Raw genomic sequence first — 12,266 nt, 5'->3', positions numbered from 1 at the left:
GATGTGCTGTGTTGTTTTTGCATCAAACATACCTTTTACCATTATCAGACTTGGTCTAATCAGACCATAACACCTTTTTCCACAAAAAAAAAATGTTGAGTCAGAAAATGCTTACACCACCCATAGTCTAGGCAGATGGAGAATAGAAGAGATAGTTGTCACATGTAGAGAGCAACTTTTTTTTTAATGTTGCTGCAGGCCTCTGGACAACCTACTTAACCAGTTTTCTCTTTGTCTTCTCATCAATTTTGGAGGGATGCCCTGTTCTTGATAATGCCACTGTTGTGCCATAATTTCTCCAATTGTAGATGACTGTCTTCAATGTGTTCCATGGAATATCTAAATTAATTCTGAACACAACCACATACAATTATGCAGTTGGGTTATTTAAAGTTTTATTTTGTATCCCTTTTCTCTAAAATATCTTTGGAATTGCATAGGTTGTAATTTTTTACATTAAACATGCAAAAGTTCTGATATGATATCATGATCTTTGTTTCATGTTTTACATCACAAAAACAGCTGTTTTGGGGTGTGTAGACTTTTCATATCCACTATACATCATCAAAATGTACACATTTACACATATTGGTAACACTTTAAAATGAGGTTTCATTAGTTAAATTAGTTTACATGAACTAATAATGAACTGCACTTCTACGGAATATATTACTCTTGGTTAATATTAATGTCAACATTTACTAATACATTATTAAAATCAAAAGTTGTATTTGTTAACATTAGTTAATACACTGTGAACAAACAACAAACAATAAACAGCTGTATTTTTATTAACTAACATTAACAAAGATTAACTAATACAGTAACAAATGGTTAGTTTTACATTATACATTAACTAATGTTAACAACTGAAACTGTTACCCACATATTTACACGTTATTATGTTTTTATAATATATATATATAGACCTGGGATAAATCAATATATAACTGAAATAAAGTGTCCAGAGGGAATATGTACTTTAATTTAATTCTATGGGTCTGAGAGGGTTGAAAATAATTAAAAAATTTAAATGACATAGCTCAAAAAGTCACCAACATATGGAGCGAAACCTTTCACAATTATTATTATTTTATTTTATCTTTTTGTATTTTAAAATTATTAGTCGCCCAGTTTTAGGTATGTGATGTGATGTGTATATATATGATGTGAAAATATTAATATATTTATTTATTTAATGTTCAGGTTCTGAAGGTAGTGGATTCCGTGTCTCGTCTGGGTGGTTTTGGAGGTTGGATCTCAGACAGAATCTGTTTTGCATAAGGGGTGTTATGGAGACCTGCGGTCCTGAGTGCCAGTTCAATGCGAACTCTGGGATCAGACACAATCTGAAAGACAGACAAAATAAGAAGAACAAAAAGATAAGAGCATCTTTCAATTATTCATAGAATTATTGATTCATTGCAAATCCATATAAGTCACCATGATCAAGCCTTCAAAGTGAGATGCTCAAGCAAAAGTCAGGGAAGTAATATAAATAGAATTCTTATAATAGTTAAATGTTTTTTTTTTTTGTAACAGGAGTGGCTGTTGACCGGTTGATCTGCTTTGACATGACCAAGGTCAAAGTCAGTAACTTATCTCAGTTTTATGTTTACAGGATGTGATGTTAAACCTCCATGTTATGAAACAAAAGTCTGAAAAAAAGCTGTTTCACAGTTTGGCCTTGGCTTTGTAAAGGCCAGAGTCCCAAAATGTCATCACAGGTTAACCATTATTATTGGCAGAAACATAATGTCCCATGTACATGACAGTCAGAAGCAGGGTTGGGCAAACAGAATTTAAGAATTAGTTTGGGTCACATGACGTCACTGTAGCTTTGCGCCGCCGTCTTTACGACCGACGGTCTCAGTAGTTCCTGTAATATGTTGTGCAGTTGGCTGCAACCAGAGCCATAGAGAGAAAGAGTTGCGACACTCCCATAGACCTCCGTTGTAAAAAATGGCGGCGCTTTTAACCGCCTACTTCCGGGATTTGAAGATCGGATTAGTTCCAAACACGCATTGAACCCCATTCACTTACATTGCTCTGCGTCGAGTTGTTCCAGAGGCATGTTGCTGAAATATCTACCTCTTTTGAATTGTCAACTGTCTATATTGTTGCAGAGGCCCTTTGCGATGCTTATACTGGTCTTCATTTGTATATGCACAGCGTAATTATTTATATTTTATCTTGGTTGTTTCAACCAATTTTCTAGCATTGTCTGTTTGCTACACTGTAAAAAAAATTGCTGCGATTATTTAGCACAACTTAAAATCCAACATTGTTTCAACTTTAAAAAGTATGTGTTCAAGCTTGACTTAAAATATTAAGTTTAGTTAACTTTAGTTTAGTTTGGTTAAGTTGGATATTTAAGTTATCTCAACAAATTGTAACTAATCGCAGCCACATTTTTTACAGTGTAGTTAGCTAGCGCGACTTCGCCAGCTGTGAAGGTAGCATCTAATTAGTTCGGTAATGAATCGCTACCACCTTTATAGCAACTTTTATTTAATTAAATTTTTGGGATACTAACTTTTCATTTGTTGTCTTGAGTGAAGCGGCTTGTGAGAACAATGCTGGACCTCTAGGATTGTTATGGCCATCACCAGTCCTGTCTGTTTCATGGATCACCTGCCCCTGGTTTTTGTTTTTCTTGTTCACACACACTCCCATTTTTGTTGTCTGTCATTGTTTAATAAAAAATATTTTATTTGAAAACCTTAATTTGTATCAGCCATGCTTAATTGATGTCTCGATAGCTGAAGTTACAAGTGTTTTGTTAATTAATTGCTTAAGTTACTTGGATTGAGTTACAGCTAACCTTACTAACCTTACACTAACCCAGAGCCATAGAGAAAAATCTTCACTCTGCACTTAAATATAGACCCAAACATAAAAGCATAAATTCGTTTTTAATCTGTTATAGTTTTGATATGTGTATGGCTTCATCTTAAAATTATCATGTTCATGTTTCACGTTGTGGTCCTGGGGGTGGCCACTTTCATCAGAAGAAGTAAGCTAGCTTCTAAGCGAATTCTGAACGGACCGCCACGGCAGACCTCTTTGCGTGATCACGAAGGTAGGCTGAATCGGAATTTATAAGCAAAATCACGGGAATCAATAGCCTAATACAGCCCAGTTGTGCTAAAATAAATATCATGAGACGTCCATCATCAGATGAATGGTATGGAAAAGTTAAGTTAGAGCCGCTAAAGCCAGTGCTACTAACCATTGCGAACATGAACACTAAGCTTTTCCCTCCAAAAATATAGCCTAAAAAGTAATATACAGTAACTCGTTGCCTCTCCAAATGCAAAACTGACATTAACAAAATGCAATAACAGCTGAAAAAGTACTTGGGTGTGTGTTTTATTTTTAATTTACCATTCAATAATGCAATCGCTGCTGTCTGTCCCATAGAAGGACATGACAGCCAGCGTATGTTTTGGAACTATTGGGGCTTACATTAACCACGTGACAGCCATAGCGGCGACATCAAAGAGTGTCGCAACTCTTCCTCTCTATGGCTCTGGCTGCAACAACAGCCGAAAGAGGAACCCCGAACTGGTATTTTATTCTATACCAAAAGAAAAGGATCGAAACTCAAACAATAAATACCGTTTTGGCGCTTGATGTGACAGATCCCTAGCGGCACGTGAACCGATCATTTCTAGCTAATAGTAAATAAACACGCATGAACAATGTTGAAAGATACATTACAACTTACCGAAATGTATATTCCTCATACATAATATCGATCAATCAGTGTTTTTCAACCGCGGAAAGAGGTCAATAAAACTGCTGGAGAACAATTATGTCACATAACATTTACCTCAGGAAAGCCCTTTAATGACCATATAAATGTATTCTGATAAATATCATGTTTTGATGTTTTGTTTTGAATAATGATATTCATGATATTCCTTCCCTTCATGTTCTTTCAATGAGTATAAACACATCTGACATAAAAGAACATTATCCAGATTAATGACAGCTAGCCGTGATCCGTGGCTAACAGCTGGTAAGCTACCAGCTGTTAGCCACTTAGCTAGCTAACAACTCGCTACCTAGTCAGAGCAAACTACCATTATTTTTTTTTATAATACCTACATTTCCAGTGATTAAATATAAATCCTTGGAGGTCAGGTGCCGCACTTTCACGTCTTTCACCCATCCAGCCACAGCATATTGATATGTATCGTACTCTTGAAAGCCTTCAAGCGATCCCCACTGTATGGGGAGGGGTTATGGACAAGATATTCGGAGCCTAAAATTTAATTTTTCTCCAGGTATCTCTGTCTCTCTCTCTCATACCGGCGGCACATACCGGGCGAGATCGTCGTAAATATGGCGGCATTCTATTTGGTAGTGACGTAGGTGGCATCTATAAATAGGCTCCAAATCAAGAATGTGATAATTGAAATTAGCCACTCCCCACAGGATATTTAAGTGGAGTTTAGACAAAAATGACAGGAAGTGAAAACTGATGAAATTACAATGCACAGAATTTGAACACAATCACATAATATAAGATTTGATTAGTCCAACAGAGGTTTGCAACAAAACAAATCATTACATTATCAGCCGGGGTGTGTGTGTGAGGGGGTGGGTGGAATTGGGTACTGAGCAACAAATACTGAACCAGACTATTTAAATGTTGAGCAGTAAATAAATGACTCGCTGCAAGATCAGCAGAGGCTAATCATCTTGTGCCATGCGGTAATGATGTGACTGCTTGCAGATTGCATGTAAAGGACCTATCAGCCTGCGCCCTCTGGAGTTTCAACTAGACACGTATCTAAAAGTTTGAATTTGTTGACTATATAATAAAAATAATTACATTGAAAATTAAATTGTGAAATTAAAGTGAAAAAAGTAAAAAAGTCCACTATTCCACTATCCACAATTTTCCTACACCTCATGACGCTTTGCGCGAATTATAGGAGTAACTGTAACTGTATAGGAGTGTGAGTACACGCACACACAAAAAATACAAAGAGAAAACATTAGGAGATAGAGATAGCAATTGGACATTCACAGACCATTTGTCAATATGGCCCCAGATCCGTTAAATTGCATATACGGACTCGTACTAAACTTAGTTATTTTTTGCTGCTTTTTAAGCATATATTATGCTTAAAGCTGCAGTCCGGCACTTTTTTGTGTTTAAAAATATAAAAAAAGACATTTTTGAAAAAAAACGTAACCAGCCAGTGTTCAAAACGATCTGCTTGCCTTGCCTCGATTCAAAACGGTAAGCTTGTAATAATGATTTTAATTCCAGTGGTACTGGTGGATTTCCGCGGGAATTTCGAGCATGTCTTTGCGTCATTACGTCACTTCTGTACACATAGAGAAGGAGTCCCCGGCTAGCGTGTGTGGAGGATGGAGGTGGAGATTTAGCTTAGCACTTGGTATGGCGGATCCCGAAAGTTTAAAGCGACAATCACCAGTGACAACTGGAGATTCACCAGTTGTAAAACCCAAAAGACTTTGGACTTCAGATTGGCTACAGAAAAAAATATATTTTTCACGTTTTGACGTGATATAAGCAATCGTTAGATTTAATCAGCATGATATAGCTACTGCAATGCTTCCCCCCACCCCCCGAATTTGGTCAGAACAAAAGTGAATGTTACTTACTTGTTCAGATGACATTTACCGATGAAAATTCTAATGTTGACACTTTCAAAAAGTATACTCTGACATTGCTGATGACAGTACAGTATCCACAGCGACGCGGCAGCCTCCAATACATTGTGTTCATCCGCGCTGTTTCATGCCGATTTACTACCCACGCACAGTTAATAATTCCGCGAATAACTGCAATTGCAGATTTCTAACAGAGATGGCGACAAAGAGGAAAAACGACGGACTGCAGCTTTAAACAATCAAATACCCACAAAATAATGACAAAATGCTGATCTTGGCGAGTATTCAGGTAAACACGGTCAGTTATGTTTTAAGAGAGCGTAAACACGCATGTGTGACAGTATAATGGATCCTTGCGTCAGGTCTTAAAGTAACAGCAGATACCTGCTGCCACGTTATAAGATTATATCCTCCTGAGACTCAGAAAAAGAAAAAAAAAGGTTTTTGAATGTAGTATTTTTTTCATGTCATTACATTATTTAGAGCATAAAAACAACTGGAGATTTTTTTATTGTTGAAAAATTATGTTTTATTCATATGAGTTAGGGTTAGGGTTATGCTATGTCCACTGTAAAGGACACCATTTGTTTAAAAAAATAAAATGACATGAAATGACATGACATGACATGTAAGGGAAAAAACAATGGGATTTACTTTTCATTCACCAATCAATTTTTAGGTTTCGGGATTTTTTTTTACCAAACTTTGTTACAATATTGGGGACATTTCATATTCAACAATATAATTGATCTGACTGCATTGACACCATTTATTTGAAAACTGAACTGAGCTGGACGATGACATTACGTTATCTCCAGAGTGGCTATATATATAACTAAATTAATAACTTTTAATTTATTTAAATTTTTAAGTTAATTAAATTTTCTTCTAAATCTGCTATACAGCAGAAACAAACTTTGTTGCATTATTTTCCTGTTATCACTGTAAACCTGCTTTGAAACCATCTATATTGTAAAAAGTGCAATAAAAAGAAAGGCTGACTTGACTTGTTAGAAACATTTAAATACTGTTCAGAAACAAAGTAGCGCAGCTGCTTTGTTTACAGGGTTACCGGAAACAGCTGCATTTCTGCGTTTCCATCAGCGTCATCTACTGTCAGAGAGTGAACGTGCAAGCCTGCAACCTTAGCCGAAAAAAGCTTAATAACTGCTAGCGCTGCGGTATGCGGTTCATTGAGGAGATAGCGTTATATAATTTACCTATTACTCCTTTCATATTTTCACCTGTATATGCTTCTATAGGGGTGTAGGGAGCTCTGGGTTAGAGGTAGTGCCTTTGTTTTCTGATAGCTGCACTGATAGTGGACGGAAGCACTGGTCCTCATCCATCTCCTAAATCTCTCACGTCTGGCTCCTAGTGCCACACCCCGGTACACCGCTTCAGCTGGCGGGCTAAACGACGTGAGGGGGTGATGTCCACACTGCATCACTGGGCAAATGAACTCCCACGATGGAGTCACCGGCCACCTATCAGTTATGGTTTAAAATAGCAGGTAAGGCAGATCTCTTCAGCCTTGGCAGGCCATCCGCCTAGGAGAGGGCAACTCTGATGTAAAACCTACGGCCCGAGGACCTCGCTGTTACCGTCCCAGCTTGCTAGGCCATGGCCATAAAGGGTGGGGTCAGTTCTGCGCACACTGCACTCCACTTTAAAGCTCCTTTGCGCAGCAAGAACCCACATCTTCCTTTTAGAGGAAGGAAGTCTAAGGGAACATGGCGCAGGTTACACCCTCTACTGGTCAGGCAAACCAGCGACAGAGAGATGCCTTTCAGGTGTCGGTTTTATGATCAGGGACTCTATCACCATCAAGCTTGCAAGCTTGCCAACTGGCCACCACTTTGTGACCAGCAACACGCCACACTGTTCAGTGTGTATGCCCCAACTCTCCAGGCAGGACCTGCAGACAAAGACAAGTTTTACTCTGATCTACGCAGCCTTCTTCAGGATGTCCCAGCTAACGACAAGATTGTCATCCTTGGCGACTTCAACGCCAGAGACTGGCAGAGACTCAGAAACCTGTAAAGGCGTACTTGGAAGGCATGGTGTGGAAAGCTGCAACGATAATGGACGCTTGTTACTCGACCTCTCTCTACTGAACAGCAGCTTTCCATTACCAACACCATCTTCCAGCAGAAAGACAGTCTGAAGACAACCTGGATGCACCCTCTGTCAAAATACTGCCATCTCATAGACTACATCCTAGTGCGCCAGCGTGAAACCCAGGAAAGGTCGCACCCCGAGGAAGAAGCTCAAGGTCTGCAGCCTTCATTCTGCTGCAGTCAGAGCAGTTTTCCAGAAGAGCCTACGGTCAAGGCTAGAGGAACCCATCTGCCTAGCCGACTCGCCTCCGGCCCCAGAAGTGCTATGGGACCACATCAAATCTGTTGTTCTGCAAACAACCGAAGATACCCTCGGATTCTCCATGAAGCAAAACAGGGATTGGTTCGATGAGAACAACTTAGAAGTCCAGGAGCTGTTGTCAAAGAAGAGATCAGCACACAAGGCCCACCTGGCCCAACCGTCCTGCCCGCACAAAAAAGCAGCCTTTCGCCTGGAATGCAGCACCTTCCAGTGTAAGCTTCGAGAGATTCAGAACGAGGGGTGGACCAACCTCGCAGTAAGAACTCAGCTTTGCGCTGATACCGGTGACTACAGGGATCTAACAAGGCGCTATGGAGCTCTAAAAGCGGTATATGGCCCCTCGTACCAAATCCTGAGCCCCCAGCGGAGTGCAGAAGGAAAAGCATTGCTCACTGAAAAGGACTCTATCCTGAACCGCTGGTCTGAACACTTCTACACCCTTTTCAATGCTAGCCGCTCAGTCCAAGAACCAGCGATTGACCGCATCCCACAGCAACCAGTAAAAACTGAACTGGATGTGGCGCCAACACAACAAGAGACTGATGAAGCCATTAATCCGCTGAAGAGTGGAAAAGCTGCAGGACTTGATGCCATCCGTCCTGAGGTATGGAAGAATGGAGGTCCAGCACTGCACACCAAACTCCATGAATTCTTTGTCTGCTGCTGGGAGCAGGGAAAACTCCCTCAAGACCTCCGTGATGCAGTCATCATCCCTCTGTACAAGAACAAAGGGGAAAAGTCAGACTGTTCCAATTATCGTGGCATAACACTTCTGTCCTGCGATACCTGCGATAGAAGAAGATCACCTTCCAGAGACACAGTGTGGCTTCAGAGCCAACCGAGGAACCACAGACATGGTGTTTGTCCTGAGGCAGATTGTGCCAGGAACAAAACAAAGCACTGTATGTCACCTTTGTGCAAAGGTGGACAGTAACAAAGTACATTTACTTGAGTACTGTACTTAAGTACACTTTTTTAGTATCTGTACTTTACTTGAGTATTATTTTTTCTGGAAACTTTTACTTTAACTTCACTACATTTGAAAGACAAATATCGTACGTTTTACTCCACTACATTTCTGACAAGGTCCTTGAGTAGAAAGTAGTAACGTCAGGGATGATTTTGGTTGCATTTTGGTTGTAAATTAAAGTCTGGTTGACGTCAGAACTCGACTGATGTTGGTTTCTGACGTCAACCGATTTTCAACCACAATACAACGTCTGTCCAACGTTGGAGATTAACGTCAATCTGACTATGGATTCTGACATCAACCTGATTTTAAGTTTCAACGTTGGATTTGGTCTTCTAAATGCGAATTTTGTCATTGGTTTGAAGCACATAGCTTATAGATAACAGTAAGGCTAACATATTCATACTAACAGCCAAAAAACTGGGGACAGCCATTTGGGTGTCCGAAACCATTGTGGACGTTGAGTACACTTATTCAATCCCACGACTGGAACTGTGTTCTAGAAATAAATGTGAAATTGATATGAGGGTAGGCAGGCAGAGATTCAGAGGCATAAGTTACTGTAAATTGGCTATTACATGCAAGTCAAGTCAAGTCAAGTCATCTTTATTTATATAGCGCTTTTTACAATACAGATTGTATCAAAGCAGCTTCACAGTGATAACATGAAAATAATACAAAAAAAAAACAATTTCATCATCATCCACCTTTAAGGCAGATCTATAATATTGTTGAATATTAAATGTCCCCAACTAAGCAAGCCAGAAGGTAAGGCAACAGCGGCAAGGAACCAAAACTCCATCAGGTGACAGAATGGAGAAAAAAACCTTGGGAGAACCCAGGCTCAGTCGGGAAGCCCAACCTGTGCTATAGCGCACGCCAGCTTGTGAACGGCCTTATGTAAACATATCACCAGAATGATTGACACTTAGGTGGACCAATAGTATAGGCTACCCACCCGGAAAAAGAAAATCAATGCAACAATGCAACAATAATAAAACAATGCATTGACATTTACTTTTATACTTAAAGGTATAGCGGAGGATTTTCTTTTTCCGGGTGGGTAGCCTATACTATTGGTCCACCTAAGTGTCAATCATTCTGGTGATATGTTTACATAAGGCCGTTCACAAGCTGGCGTGCGCTATAGCACAGGTTGGGCTTCCCACTGATGCCGCAGTCGCGAAGATTCTACTAGACAGGTAAAGTTTGTCATGCTATTTGGAGAAATCCATTTAAAATCACTGCTAGTAGGCGTTGCCTCTCGGGAGCAAATAGAGTGTTGCGCATATGTGCATTTTTTTCAAAAATTGGAGAGGGCGGGTCTTTTCTAAAATTAGGAAAGATCCTCTGCTATACCTTTAAGTACTTTTAAAAATGAGTACTTCTGTACTTTTACTTAAGTAAAAATCTGTCTTTACAACTTTTACTTGTAACGGAGTAATATTTGACCAGTAGTATCTGTACTTTTACTCAAGTAAGGAAGTTGTGTACTTTGTCCACCTCTGCCTTTGTGGATATGACAAAAGCATTTGATACCGTGAGCAGGCAGGGACTTTGGTGGGCAGCCTAGCTTTTTTCAGCCAAGTTTCTCACCATGATCATCAAGCTTCATGAAGACCAGCTTGGACAAGTCAGACATAGCAACGACCTCTCCCAGCCCTTCCCTATTGCAAATGGCGTGAAACAGGGCTGTGTTCTTGCTCCCACACTGTTCACCATTTTGTTCACTATGATGCTCCAGCAGACAACAGAGGACCTTGACGACGCTGATGGCGTATACATTCGTACATTCAGTGTATACAAAGCTGTTGTGCTGCTTATTGGCCTATATGATCTAAACTAAACTAAGAAGAATTGCTTTGCTTTTTCTTTTATTTATGAAATCAATTATGAGCAGGGATCTCCGAATGTTATAATGGGTTTGCGTATTCCTAACAAACCCTGTTTGGCCCATGTTTATTATGAGCATCATCTTTTCCAACCTCCTCGCTAAAACGAATGCAAACAATTTATAATCCGAATTCAGGACACTTATTGGCCTATATGATTTGCAGTCAAGCTTATCCTAGTATTACAGAGATATAAGCTTCCCTGAAAATATATGAAATAATATATTGCGTTAATAATGTTATAATAAATGTTATTTATTACAATATATTGAATAATACATAAAGAATTGGCGCTTTTCGTGTATTGAAAAAATATATTTAAACTGTAAAATGTAATTAGTTGAGTATACTTAGAAAACATGGAAAATGATTGCCTTAAATTGGATGTTTTACTCAAAGGCGTAAGTTTCTACAATAAAAACATATCATCAGTGTTTCTTAGTCTTCTCCTGGACTGAACCACAGACTCCCCTCTTCAGTACAATGGTGACCCATAAAACTCAGACAACAGAAACCCTTTAAATCAGATATAGCATTTCTCTTGGCTCTTTTTGGCCATAACGACAGTTTTGTGATATTAACATTTAAAGATAATGTTATAAGTGTTATAAAACAAGAGTCAAACTGCCCAACCAAAGCAAACACTGATGCAAGCCTGCCCAGCCCAAACACCCCATCATAGGGACTGGACTGAAAAATTACATTATTTTCAATAAATCATCAACATTTAAACCTCTCTTAATTTTCAATAAGAACCTCTGTAGACGTATGACAAAAATAAAGTAAATCTGTTTAGTAATAAGTGAAGCTGGTAATGCTGTTTTTGTTGTTTAAAGGAGAACTCCGGTCAATTTTAACATTGAGCTCAATTTTTAGTAAATTTGGAGTGCTGTCAATACAGAGAACAACGACAAAAATCGGTGTTGCCTACACCGTGTTATCCTCTTTTTAAAATTTGCACCCTGTTGACTTCAATAGGGCAAATTTTAAACCTGCTTTTATTTCTCTTATCATCCTTGATGTGTCATACAAGTGCCCAGCCATGTTGAGTGATTCCTTCAGAGTGAACACGAGTGAATCTGACTGCAGTAGATGTGAAAGATATTCATAAAAATGATGTTATATCAGCCAGCGCAAATACCTGTATTTAGTTCCTGTTTTCGGTCGAAGTCCAAAGTAGTCGATTGTCGAGTTCACGCGCGTGATCATTTGTAACTAAACCTATGCGCGTGAACTCGACAATCGACTACTTTGGACTTCGACCGAAAACAGGAACTAAATACAGGTATTTGCATTCAAGTCAATAGGGTGCAAATTTTAAAAATAGGATAACACGGTGTAGGCAACACCGATTTTTGTCGTGTTCT

General features: G+C 39.2%; 1 protein-coding gene across 1 annotated transcript in view; it reads right to left on the bottom strand.

Moving 5' to 3' along the window:
* Window positions 1-379: 379 nt before the first annotated feature.
* The window catches only part of LOC307001442 (coiled-coil domain-containing protein 148-like), a 194,289-nt gene continuing 182,402 nt past the window's right edge, over window positions 380-12,266 (bottom strand). The window contains exon 15 of the mRNA XM_079617935.1: window positions 380-1,349. Coding sequence (XP_079474061.1) covers window positions 1,203-1,349 — 147 coding nt within the window. The 3' untranslated portion in view covers window positions 380-1,202. The remainder of the gene's footprint in view (window positions 1,350-12,266) is intronic.

The sequence above is a fragment of the Phoxinus phoxinus genome (assembly GCF_949152265.1).
Source record: "Phoxinus phoxinus genome assembly, chromosome: 7".
Lineage (NCBI taxonomy): Eukaryota > Metazoa > Chordata > Actinopteri > Cypriniformes > Leuciscidae > Phoxinus > Phoxinus phoxinus.
Note: the sequence above shows the minus strand (reverse complement) of the source record. Positions and strands in the feature narration are given on the sequence as shown.